The 13,001-nt window shown below is 42.1% G+C and overlaps 1 protein-coding gene across 2 annotated transcripts in view; it reads left to right on the top strand.

The window, feature by feature from the left end:
• grin2ba (glutamate receptor, ionotropic, N-methyl D-aspartate 2B, genome duplicate a) overlaps nt 1-13,001 on the top strand; it is a 143,700-nt gene that overhangs the window by 70,060 nt on the left and 60,639 nt on the right. For both annotated transcript variants that reach the window (XM_085453546.1, XM_085453547.1), the window contains 2 exons: nt 8,932-9,075; nt 11,542-11,812. In XM_085453546.1, coding sequence (XP_085309672.1) covers nt 8,932-9,075; nt 11,542-11,812 — 415 coding nt within the window. The remainder of the gene's footprint in view (nt 1-8,931; nt 9,076-11,541; nt 11,813-13,001) is intronic.

Here is a 13,001-nt window from a genome sequence, read left to right as displayed (position 1 = left end):
CTACGATTCTTAAGGATAAACGGTGACCCGGGCCTTTGTTTTCTCACTGCACCACATACTGACGTATTGTAGATAAACTGTGAATCTGTGGGTGAGGTGAAGAAAGCCCGATAGTGGGGAGATGGGAATCTGTTTGAGCGTGCGCATGTATGTGTGTGTGTTTGAGCATTCGGTTTTTGTAGTGTGAAGTGGTGAGAAACAACCCCAGCATGACGATGGCTCGGGGCCTTCGGCTGACAGCGCGGACCAGGTGCACCCTGGGATGCATGATAGATGGAGAGAGGGAGGAAGAAAGGGATTGAGCCAGAGAGGAACAGAAAGAAAGCAGACAGGGACTTTAGCAGGGGAGGCCGAAGACGAGAAGGAAGGAAGTTAGCGGTTGTACAATACAGGGGGAAGAGGAAAGGTTAGAAGGATAAAAGAGGAGACCAAAAGAGGGAGAGTGGGGAAAGCTGAGGGCAAGCCAAAGCTGGAGATCGAAATCGGTAGATATGCCTGGAATGGTGGAGATAGCAGCAGAAGAATGCAATGAATGGATTAATAACATCCCTCATATGGATCTCACTGACCTGTGCCTTCCTCTACCTACTCCTCCTCTCTGCGTCTCTTCCCTTTGCTAAAGCTAGCATCACCTTTCCCCTCTTCCCTTTTGCTTGAACAAGGGACAAAACAAATATGTCTGACTAAAGAAGCATGCTCACCCCTCTGACTCTCTAAACCACTTTACAGCCACTTTGGGACACTCTGTGGTGAACCTCAGAGTCTCCTCTGTCCCCGCTTCCACTCATGAATCTGTGACTTACTCACACTTTTTTATGATGGTTGTGTAGTTGCAAATGAGAGAAACGAAAACAAAGAATCATTGATCTTTTCCCCATACCGCTTCTTTAACTTTCACCATGGTGGCTTTGGGTAAATCGTTTGAGTATCTATAGGCACAATGCTTCAGTCATCGTGATCTGATATGATGGACAGATTAGCTTGAGGTGATTTAATTTTGTATTTGCACTGGATGTTTCCTACTTGTTTCATTTACTGTCGCTTCATTTTTGTTTTGTTTGTACTTTTAATGGTACTTGTATCCATTTTGAGCAAGTCGCATTGCTTTGGACCTTAAATTCAAATTAAATAGTTAATAGTCTTTTACATGTAACTTGTATTGCCTGTGTGAGGTCTCTATTTTGGCTGTGCAACATACTACAAACCTCAAGTAATTAACAGTATCAGACAGTACGAGCAAGAAAAAATTGCCAGAGCAGCCTGTTCTTTCATTCACACAGGACATATTTTCCAAATCAAAACAACATAAACAGCTTTTAGGGCGAGGAGTAGCCAAGTGTTTGGTACATTTTATTCTGTCCTTGTTATCTGTTGTGTTTTTTGTTAACTTAGCCTTTCCCACAAAAAATTATCAGCTAATGAAACTCTGCTCTGTTCTTACACTTGCTAACTTCTTTAACAAGTAAGCTAGCTATCGATTGCTAGCTAAATTGCTAGCATGTCCCAAAGCTGTGTGTTGCTATTTTAAAGGAGTCTTTAATCTGAGTTAAATATCTACAACTTGTTAAGGTTCTACACATGAAACCTCAACGCAAGAGAGCTTCTCATTTAAAGTAAGGCCTCAGTCACACAGGTGTAAAGATGAATCAGCAACTGCAGATCTGATCCGATGGGCCGTTTGACTAATGTCAATGACTAATGACTAATATGATATGTCTGTGATCTCGTGCAAAAATCAGTCTTGCCAAAATTATACCTCCATCTTCTCATTTATCCACTCAGCCTCTCCCAGCGGCTCATTCACAGAGACACAGATATAAAAACCAGAGTACACCAATTTAATTTGTAGGCTCACCTTTCCCTCTAGCCACCCTGTTCAGTCTTCTTAGCCTAACTCTATGAGACACACAGACAGACACGCACAAAGAAAGACCTATTACCGTTCTACAAGGACCAGGGGACAAACAAGAGCAGCAGCAGGAAGGGCATCAGACTGCAGAGGCCCCTCTGTGGGTCGTCTGCTAAACTTAGAGCAGAAATGGGCCAGAGAGAAACAATCTGTGCATTTGTGTGTCTGTGCCTTAGTTTGTGGCGAGTCTGAGTGTTAAGTGCTATTACCTTTCACTCAGACGCTGTCTGATTGTGTTAAGACGTGGACCGAAACACCCGTTTGTTAAATTTGTTCTTTTCATCCTTTAAATACCTGGAAGGGGACGTAGCTGTCATGTCGCAACGCAATTATGTTAAAGAAAAATCTGTCAAAAATTATAAGTGCGACCTGGGCTCTTTTTTTTCCTTTTTTTAATTAACTTGAAAAGTACTTAGAATAAGGTCAGTGTTAATTAGATGATGGTCTGACAAATGTGTGAGCTAATTAAGCTTGTATGTGTTTGATTAAAGATAAGTAGACTTCCATGATAAGAAAAGGGATGATGAAGCATGAGAAGAGTGAAGTACGGGAGGGGAAACGAGACACCGCGAGTGAGGCGAGGTTTAATTGAGGTAGAGATAATAATTGTGGGTGAAGCGAGAGAGGGCGAGAGAGAGTGCACGAGGGACGGGGAGGTGGAGGAGGGGGGGGAGAGGGGAGGATTCGTCATCAATACGTAGTGCATGTGGTGATGGTGGCTTATGCTCACAGGCCTTATCGGAAACGAACACTTGTGTGTTTGTGTGTGCGTTGCCTCGCCCTGCTTCTAGCTCCACTGCGTGCCTGTGTGTGTGTGGAGGCCTGTGGCTGTGGCGAGTTTATATCTCCTGCCCACTGTCTTTTAAATTCACTATATTCAAGCGAAGGCCAGCTGTTCCCTCTTTCCTCCCGCCTCACCTCCCACTCCAGCTCTCTGTTTTTCATCCCTCCATCCTCTTTTTCTCTGTCTCAGTCGCTCGCTCACTCTCTCTCTGGCTGGCTTCTCGTTCCATCAGGCAGTGCAGCAGCAGTCAATAGCACAACCCCCCACCCCCCTCGCTCAAGTTCAAAAGATCCTTTATAGGCAGGATAGAAATATGCATTGCCAAAAACCTCCCAGCAACAGACACCATCATCTCACTCTCCCTGGCTTTCTCTACCTCAGTCTTTGTCTCTCTCTCTTTCACACACACTCCTCTTTTTTTCCCGAATGCTACTTCCTCACTAAAAACAGATGCCTCAATGACACATAATGCTCATAAAGTTATATAAAAATAGCAGTTCTTATGAGTTAATTGGGATCTAAGCCTTGCCCCACATTCTCACATGCTGTTAAGGGGTTTTCTTGCTTTTTTATGCTTGTGAATTTAGGATAAATATTCATTCTTAATATGAAGTCTGTTTCATTGTGAGCCGTGGAATAGACACGGCATAGTTAAAGATATGTAAAGTAAATACGAACCTACAGGCACAAATTACAGTGCTGCACAGTAGTCTTAAGCCACCCTTTATTTCTGAAGGTCTGCTTTTTTACTAATTCAGTCCAGCATTTACACCTGACCATTTTTAGGGAAATGTTTGTTTATTTGTTAAGCTACCAATGAATCATTCAAGCATAAAAAAAGACCTTACCCGAGTGATAAAGGAGTGTTGTGTCTACACATAACAGCAAGCTTAGCAAATAACCTATTTTAAATGTTATCTTTAGGTGAATTGTTACTTGCAGCCTGTCACTACGACACATTCTTTACTTGAATCTGTGAAAAATGCCAAAGATAACACAGACAGGCATAAACTAGTATTTTTGCACCAACAAGCTGATTCTCAAAGAGCTATTAGCTGAAAACCTGGCATATCTCGACATGGTGTACAGTGTGTCCTTAAACATTTTTAACCTGGACAAAAGGACAAAAGAAGAAGTGGTGGGACTAAAAAGTATCTCCAGCAGATAAACAGTATCTGCATCTGTCATGTCCTTAAGAAACAGGAAAAACAGACCAGCAAAGACTTGACACAGGACCTGCGAGATGCATCTGACCCTTCAGTCGATCCACCTACTGTTGACTGAAGCCTCATTAGAAAGAAGTCTCAATGGAAGGGAGGCTGTCAAGAAGCCATTATTAAGGAAGGGAAACAGGGAAAAGCCTGTGTCATGCTAGATTACACAAGAACTGGGCTGAAAATCAGTGGGAACAACTTTATGGAGTGATGAATCCAGATTTGATATTTTTGGTTCAAATCATCATCAATTTGTTCAGAAGAGGTCAAGACTGAGCTAAAAAAGTGACTCCCCTTCATTTTTAGCACACTGCCTTGTCGGAAAAATATACCTGGATAGAAAAACACACATGGATTGGCCCAGACATCAACATTATTGAAGCAGTGGGGGACCATCCTGACAGAGAACAGAATAAAAGGCAGTAACATCCAAAGAAGAGCTTTAAATGTCCTTCAGAAAGCCTGGAGAAGAAATTTTTGGAATGGAAAGGCTTACCTTTGTCCTTAGACTCGGGCTCGAGAAATTTAAGAAGCTCTGGGAAAAATGGGTTGTGTACTCCCCTTTGCACTGAATAAATGAATATTACCATGATGTAAGTAGATGCTATTACTGGAACTGTGAATGTCTCCCATGCTGACCTTAAGTTTTGTATTCCCATACTGTAAAATGATAAATAAAAAGTTATAAAAAAAAAAAAAAGAAAGCCTGGAGAACTATTCCTGAAGACTACTTAAAGACATAACAAGAAGCTGCCTAAGAGAGATCAGACTACTGAAGAATAAAGTTCATCATACAAAATATTAACTCTCGATCTTGTTAAAGTTAAACAAAGTTAAACTATGTCTTTTTTATTGCTGATATTTCAATACTAACTTGGCTAGTATTGAAATATCTGCTTGGCTAAGCTAAGCTAAGCTAGCTACTATGGCTAGCTTAGCTTATCTTAGCCAAAAGGAAGGAAGGTTTGTTTTCTTTGCCAGGAAATACTAACTGCTTCCAGGATGGTATGCTGTGATGTGATAATTATGAGGATACAGTTACCCAGAAAGCTTGCAGTTACAAAACAAGTTAAGCTTTTCTTTTTAAATGGTGAATCATGCATTTACAGGGCCGTGCCGGGATAACATAGCAAAGCAAGAAGATTTATTTCCAATATATTCCAAGCCTGCTTGAAATGATAAACAAATAGTTCGTTAATTACAATTGAATTACACAAAAACATCTTCAGAGCCACATTACATCAGCACAAACTAAACCAAAAATAAATAAAATGTTCACAGTAGATCAGGTGACGAATGGACTGGCACACCTTACCTTGGAACTATATTAGTTCACTCCATTAGTTCAAATTGCTTCCCACTAAAACCTCAGCTGACACGTATCCTCCGACAGCCATGATTTATTTTTACGCAAATGGCGCTATGTTGGTTTTCAGTTGCAGTAAAACATAAAGGAGCGTGAGCATTACATCTGTAGCTGCACGTAAACATGTAGCTACAGAAAGCAAAATGCAGCTAATGTAAGCCAAAAATGCCTGCTCTTGACCCCTGTGTTCCCATTTAGTATGTGCTTTATGTGATCACGCTGTGATGCACTTTCCTGTTTAACGGTGCGCCTCATGTTGTTTTACTATGTCATTATTTGTGTGGAGTGTGCCTGTGTGTGTCTAAAGCAGCACCCTGGTATTATTCTGTGATTGCGGTGTTGATTTGTCTTTTTGTGTTGGAATCCTCACTTGGAGGATGGGTTTCGATTGCCGCTGCTGCTGCTGTGTATGTGTGTATGCTAACAAGAGATTTTGTGCCTGCCTAAATGTGTTTATATGTGTGTTTAAAGCGAATTATGTGTGTGTATTTTTGTATGTGTGTGTGCATATTCCAGAGCAAGATTGGAAGTGGGTCTATTTCTTTTGCAGTCACTGATGTGCCCCTGTGTGTGTAATTGAAATACCTGAGTTATTGACTCTCCCTCCTCTCCAAGTCAAATAACTGCTCCAGGAGTGTGTGAGTGCACTCATTTGGAGGCTCTGGGGCAGAGCAGGCAACTCTGGCAGACCAAGACCTATCAACCACAGAATACACACACACGTGCATACCTAGTACAGAGCCTTTATGAGGCTAAATCTACTCAACTGCAGACACGCAGGCACACTGAGGCAACGTTAGAGGCAGAAAATCACACACATATGTATTAATAGAGGTGCTCACACGCACAGTCGTATGCCCAGAATACATTAGATTAACTTCAGTGGATCATATAGGAATGGAGATTTGCAGATGACATGCGGCAGCCAGTGCATTGCCTTTAGTTTCCTTATTAGTCTGCCCAGTTGATGGATGAGGTAGGGGGGAGTCTAAACCTAAGCTTATGCCAGCCTTTGGATACAAATTAGAGTTTTTTCATGGGACTTGCTTTTTGTCCTCATTAGAGGGATGCCTCCCATAATGTGACAGCATCCCTACAACCTGAGTAATACCTGACTTCTCTCCCATCGACACACACACAAACATATGCTCGCGTACATACATCTCTATTTTGCACAAACACACACGTTTCACACAGAGGAAGGCACACGTGTCTCTCCTCTCTCTTCCTCTTTCTGACAGCAGAAGTCCTGTCTCTGTGGTTGAACAACTCAGGCTTAGCCTCCTCTGTAAATGGGTGGCTGACTGCCTGACACACACACATACACACACATTCACATACGCGCTCACACACCTCCGTTTGCCTGCTCCTTCACTGACTGCTGGCTTCCTGCCCCTCACTCGCTCCATGCAGGATCACAGCCGTCTGCCAGCCTGCCCTGTTCTTCTCCATTCATCCCATTGTCACCACATTGTCCTCTGCCTCTGTCCCTCTGGAGGCTTCAAATCTCAGCTACATCCCCACTGCTTTTTTTAAAAACATTTTTTGTACATCTCTATCTTTTTTTCCCTAGCTTGCTTAATTCCTTTTCCCTCCCTTTGGTTTCTCTCTGCTCTTTTCTCTTGTCAGCTCTCTCTTCTGTGGTTTTATCTGCTCTTTCTCTGCCTCTCCTTGTATCTCTCCATCTCTCTCTCTCCCCTGTCTCCACCGGCCATTCATCCCAGCGTATTGTGTTGTATAGTGTATTGTTGCCTTAGTACAGTAGCCAGCACTGACGTCAGCTGTGGATCCACAGAGAGGACAGTGAGCGGCTGTGAGGTGTTTTCAAAGCCTTGCTGGCCGGCTTCTTGTGCCTGGCTGACTGACTTGCTGGCCCTCGAATGCCCCTGTGGGAATTTTAATGCTCGCTAATCGATCACCTCATGCCAGCAGAGGTGATAATGTGGCCAGTCCCTAATTATTGTTGCTGTAAATGAAGAGTGGTGTTTGCAGCACTTCATTTTAGTCAAGCTACCAGCGTCTTTTCTTTTTTTTTTTCTTTCTCCAGTATCTCCAAACCCCACCTCCCGATTTTGCATTCGCCTTGCTCTTCTTTGAGCGTGTACTTTTCTCAAAGGCTAATGAAAATTCTGCAGACCTCTGGCACTCTGAATGAGTGTGCTGGACAGCACATTAATACTGCTCTTTAAGAAAAGAGAGATAGAAGGAGAAGGCCAGAGGAAATGGTGGTGGGGAGGCAGGGCGGCAGGGGTGCTCTATAGAGGATAAAGTGGGGGGGGGGGGGGGGGGGGGGGAGTGCACAAGTCTGGAAATTCAATTATAACCGTGCCCTGGCAGTAATTCCAGTGGTATTAATGGGACGGCAGAGCGAGAGACGAGATGGATAGAGATGAGAGATGAAGAATGAGAGAAGAAGGGGCGGAGAAGAGACAGAAAGTTGAGCAACAAATGGATTCGAGTTAGCAGCGAAACACGGCACGACGTCAGAGCTCGCATCATTTTTTCATGATCTCGAGACACAGCTCCTGCATATTTCAAGCAGCACGGGGATAGTGACATGTTTTCACTCTCATGGATGCAACGCGTTACCCTCATTACTTGCGAGAGTTCTCATCTTACATGCTCGCCGTACACCTCGACATGCTGCCTCAATCGCGCAGCCCTGATCTCGGTAATGCAGCAACAAGGTAACAGATCAACCCACGTGAATCCCCTGGGAGGGCCAGGTTAGCGTTTGATGATGAATGAAGTGCATAAAGAGTCCTAAGACACCGGCACCAGTTCTGCCTGTTTGCCTGGTCTTACTGTCAGCTTCAAATTGCTCACATGCAATTAAAAAAAAAAAAAAAACAGCCTCATTCTCATTCATATCATTTGCCACATTAGAAGCATGAATGCTGTGACCATAAACACACTACTGTACATTGTGTACACGCAAGTTGGACACTCGCAGAATGACTCACAGACACAAACACACATGCAAAATAACCTGCTCATGTTGCAGAACTGCAGAGTCCTGTCTAGACGAGTATTTCTCACCTCCTCCTCTTCTTCTGTCCACCTCGGTATTCTGTTTCAACACTCACGGCAAGACGCAGGCTCGGATATCAGTATGTAAGCAGTGTTTATTGGAGTGTCTGTAATGCTGTTTGGTTTGGTGTACATTTAACGTCTGTAGACTGAGTTTCTCCCAGCAGACAGACTCAGTCAGGGGTTACTGTGTGCCATTTCTTGTTTGTTATTTAAATCTAGTACTGTGCGGGCTAAAAAATGGCCTTGTTGGCTTTAATAAAACAAAAATGATGAACACGACGTGTGAGATTAAGGACAGCAGCTTGAAGCCCTCAGAATTTGCTCCAGCCACCCCCGTGTACAAACTCATTAACAGAGTCATAAAGGCAACTAATGAAAATCATGACCGGTATCATTACAAGACCACTGGTGTCCTCTCGCCTTTTCCCTCTGCGAGTGAGAGAATAAAGGCAACTAAATTAATGTTCACACCAATAATGTTACAAAAACACCGCCGTCCTTTAAGTAGCAGCTATTCTCCTCTGCGTGTGCGCAGCCACCTAAATTAAAGTTCAGACCAGTGTTGTTGCATAACCGTTTACACTCCACATCTTTGTCCTTCTGTGTGTTTTTCTGTCACTTTCAGGATGACAACTCCATGTTCTTTCAGTTCGGCCCCTCCATCGAGCAGCAGGCGTCAGTCATTTTGAACATCATGGAGGAATACGACTGGTACATCTTCTCCATTGTCACAACGTACTACCCGGGTTATCAGGACTTTGTCACCAAGGTAACCGTGCAGCTGATACAATGCATACAATCAATCAGGATGAAAGAGATGCAGAACTTATGATGTGGATGTGTTCCCAAAAGCCTAGGCATTTTTAAAAATCTAATATCTAAGTTAGATATTAGTCAGAATATTCACTTATACTCCCAAATCTTTGCAATCAGGGATAATAACAATTAAATAATAAAAATAATAATTCAAAAAAAGTCCAAAAATAAATGTAGTTACAAGTAAGATTAAAACATAAATGTACTAACAAACAGACAAAATATATATAATATAATTTTGAATTTGATTTAGACGCTTGATTTTAACACATAAAGCACTACAGTTTTACTCACTAAAACCACAAGTGTGTTAGCCCTGCGACAGACTGGCGACCTGTTCAGGGTGTACCCCGCCTCTCGCCCTATAACAGCTGGGATAGGCTCCAGCACCCCCGCGACCCTGAAAAGGATAAGTGGAAGCTCCAAAAGGCACGGATACGACAAACGCACTTCAGTGTTCAGTGACTCCAATTAGCCTAGCAGTCAGCTATCAGCTACAGAGGCCTGACTTTAAGCCTTAAAAGTTGTTTTAAAAAAAATCACCCTCTGTATAGTTGTCATGAGTAGAAAGATAAATTAAAAGCATTTTGTGTACCAGACTGTAAACACGTGTATTTCAGCTGCAAAGTTTTAACTAGAGATGGCACGATACCACTTTTTTATGTCCGATACCGATACCGATATCATAAATTTGGATATCTGCCGATACCGATATGAATCCGATATAGTGTTTTTTAATCAACAAAACTGTTTTTTAAATATCTTGCTGCATTTTGTATAAGTTCATACTCAAGTTTAAAACAACAACTACACTAAAGCTATTCTGTTATACCTGTATGCAAAAAAAATGTTTCATAGTTCAGCAATACTGATCAATCTAATAAACTTAAACCTACACCATCCTCCCTATTCTGGTATTTTAAAGAGTACTTAGCATAAATATTAAGCAACCTAACTAATAGGGTTCCAACTCCCAGCAACAACAAAAATAAATAAATAAAAAATAGGGAACCACCCCTCACGCGCCACCTCATGATGCTTAATCGACGTAATCAACCTTAATTTGATGCAGTGTGAAAAAAATGCACAGAAATCAATTATTTTTCAAGAAATATTAAATAGATTCAACATCTTTCTTCAACAAAATTGCAGACTGCACAGATGGTACCTTCCCAAAGGAAAAAGTACTATAGCTTACTAGGGTATATATATTAGACTTAATAGTTACTATATACAGTAATGGACTTCTATTCATTTTGCATCAAATTAAAACTTTGGGTGTCAGATAATTATTTATTAAAAGCTAGACATTTTAAATGAGAATAAGAAAGAAAAGTATGTCTTTGTGCCCCCTTTTCCCTGTTAATGCCCTATCGGCCCCCCTGGCTAAACTTTGCTAGATCCGCCCCTGCACAGTTACCAGCGTCAGCTACGTAGAAAAAGATCCTGGTGTAGAAAGTAATATTAAATACATTCTAACAACAGCTGATCAAGCTTAAACGTGCTGCTGTTGTTCAGCCGCTGGTTTCCTCTTTCTGGTGCAAAGTGGGCCAAAAACAAACTAAAGACACGGACTCCCGACAGAAAAGCCGATCAGCTGATCGTTAAGCAGTTTCATGATTGAAGTAGCAGCAAGAAGAGGCAGTCGCTCCATATATCGCTTGTTAAGCTTAACGCAGGAATGCTTTACAAACATTCAGAGATGGACTTACACACTTGCTTTACTTCTCTCGGGGATAACTTTGTCGGAGATGAAATGCCGGGTTGCTAGCGAAGCTCCAAATGCTATCCAGAGCACCGACAGGTCCTGCATGCCACAGCCGCTCTATCACGTGAGGCATACTGCTCAGACGTGCTAACGTTCTGAGGTGAGTTACGGCGTGTTGCAAGTTTTGTGAGGTGCTTTCGTGATATTTAATGGATCGGATTACATTTTTTATTTTTCTCCGATATCCGATCCAGTAATTTAGGTCAGTATCGGACCGATACCGATACGTAATATCGGATCGGTCCATCTCTAGTTTTAACATGGGAGTCTTTGGAGACTGACTTTCTTTTGAAAGCGCTTGAATAACTGCATGACTGTATTTTTCAGTCCCAGGGGTTTTCAGGTGCTTTGTAACACAAACTGTATGATGCTGATTAGAGATGTGTTTTATAAACATTTAGTAATTTGTATAAACCTAAATGCCTGATCTGTGAAGTGAAGTGCTAAGTAAAAGAAATTCCAATTCAATCTAGTGATGTATCCACTTTGTTTTTAATAAACTGCTTCATCTTGGAACAATAAACTAAAATGCAAGTCAAACACACATTGAAACACACTGTTGACAAAAATAATAGGGTTTGAATTTTTTTTGTCTTGTTAAAGACTAAAGCAAAGTACATTGTGGTAATCAGCCCCTTCTACCTACTGCAGATTCGTAGTACCATCGAGAACAGCTTTGTGGGCTGGGAATTAGAGGAAGTTCTACTACTTGACATGTCTGTGGACGACGGCGATTCGAAGATTCAGAACCAGCTGAAGAAACTCCAGAGCCCTGTTATTCTTCTCTATTGCACAAAAGAAGAGGCCAACACTATCTTTGAGGTGGCCCACTCTGTTGGAATCACGGGCTATGGCTACACGTGGATCGTGCCCTCGCTGGTTGCTGGAGATACTGATGTAGTGCCGGCCGAGTTCCCCACAGGTAGGAAATCTGAAACTGAACCAGAGTTCGGACTTAAAATTGGATCACAATGAAATCATAATAAATGATCTTTTATTGCTTTCAACTTAAATCCTACACATGTGGAGTTTAACATTTACATAACATTCAGTGATTAGGTGAGAATTTGGAGTGTTACAAATACATCCATTTTCAGTACAGAAGATTGTAAATGAACCACGGCAGACCCGATAAGATTTTTATGCTTTTCAGCATACTTTGTTATTACTATTGCTGTTCACAATCACACGGCTGCAGCTTTGCAGCTTGCAGTCATACACCTACCAACAACAACAACAAGGCGTGATTGCGGATGCTGCTCAGGTGTGTCCGCCTCCCCTGCAGCGGCCCTGCAAACCACGCCCGCCACAAAGATGTTGCCCTAAAATGCTTGTTTTAAATCATAATTGCACGTACCAAAGTTACCAAAACATGTAAATGGCCCAGCTTTTATTGCTAGTTGTGTCAGCTTTAGCATCAAAGCTGCAACAGACACCTCCGATAATCAAAGATCGGCCTCTGCATGGCTGCTGTGGAAATTTTTGCAGAACTGCGTAGTGGATGCACACTGGATCTGTTGTTTTCTCAGTTCACGCTGCAGCATGTCAGTAGGGTTCAAGTCTTGACTTTGACTTCACCATAAGTTTAGTTTATTGCTTTTAAGCCGTTCACAGGGGGGGTAATTCTTGTGTTCAGGATCACTGCACCACTGCATACCCCAGAGTGACAGACTGATGACCTGCCATTGTCCCCACTGTCACTGTCAGAGACTTTCTTTAAGGGAGCAGAATTCATGTTTTCTGCAATAATCACAAGTCGGCCTGTAGCAACATAGCATCTCCACTTTATACAGCTTCCCTCAGCTTTGACCGTTGGTAGAATGATTTGTTTGTCTTTGTTTGGTTTATGCAAACTGTGATGAGACTCTTGGCCTCGAACAAATCCATAGAGTATTCTTCCAAAAGGTTTTGTTGATGCAAAATTAATAAAAGCCTTAATGTACTGTTGGGATAGCACTGATTTTCACTTTACCAATTCTTGTTGCCATTTTAGCCCAGAGCCTTCAGGTTAGCAGAGTAATAAACTGACCTTTGTTGAGTTTAGACGTGACTTTCTTTGGATGTTTTTGTTGGGTTGTTTGAGACTTTCCAGAAGTTGTCACTGTATTAGA

The sequence above is a fragment of the Copadichromis virginalis genome, linkage group LG4 (assembly GCF_057382275.1).
Source record: "Copadichromis virginalis isolate Kocher_CV1m ecotype Utaka linkage group LG4, C_Virginalis_male_GT1.1, whole genome shotgun sequence".
Taxonomy (NCBI): domain Eukaryota; kingdom Metazoa; phylum Chordata; class Actinopteri; order Cichliformes; family Cichlidae; genus Copadichromis; species Copadichromis virginalis.
The sequence above is the reverse complement of the archived record's forward strand: the minus strand, read 5'-3'. Positions and strand labels throughout refer to the sequence as shown.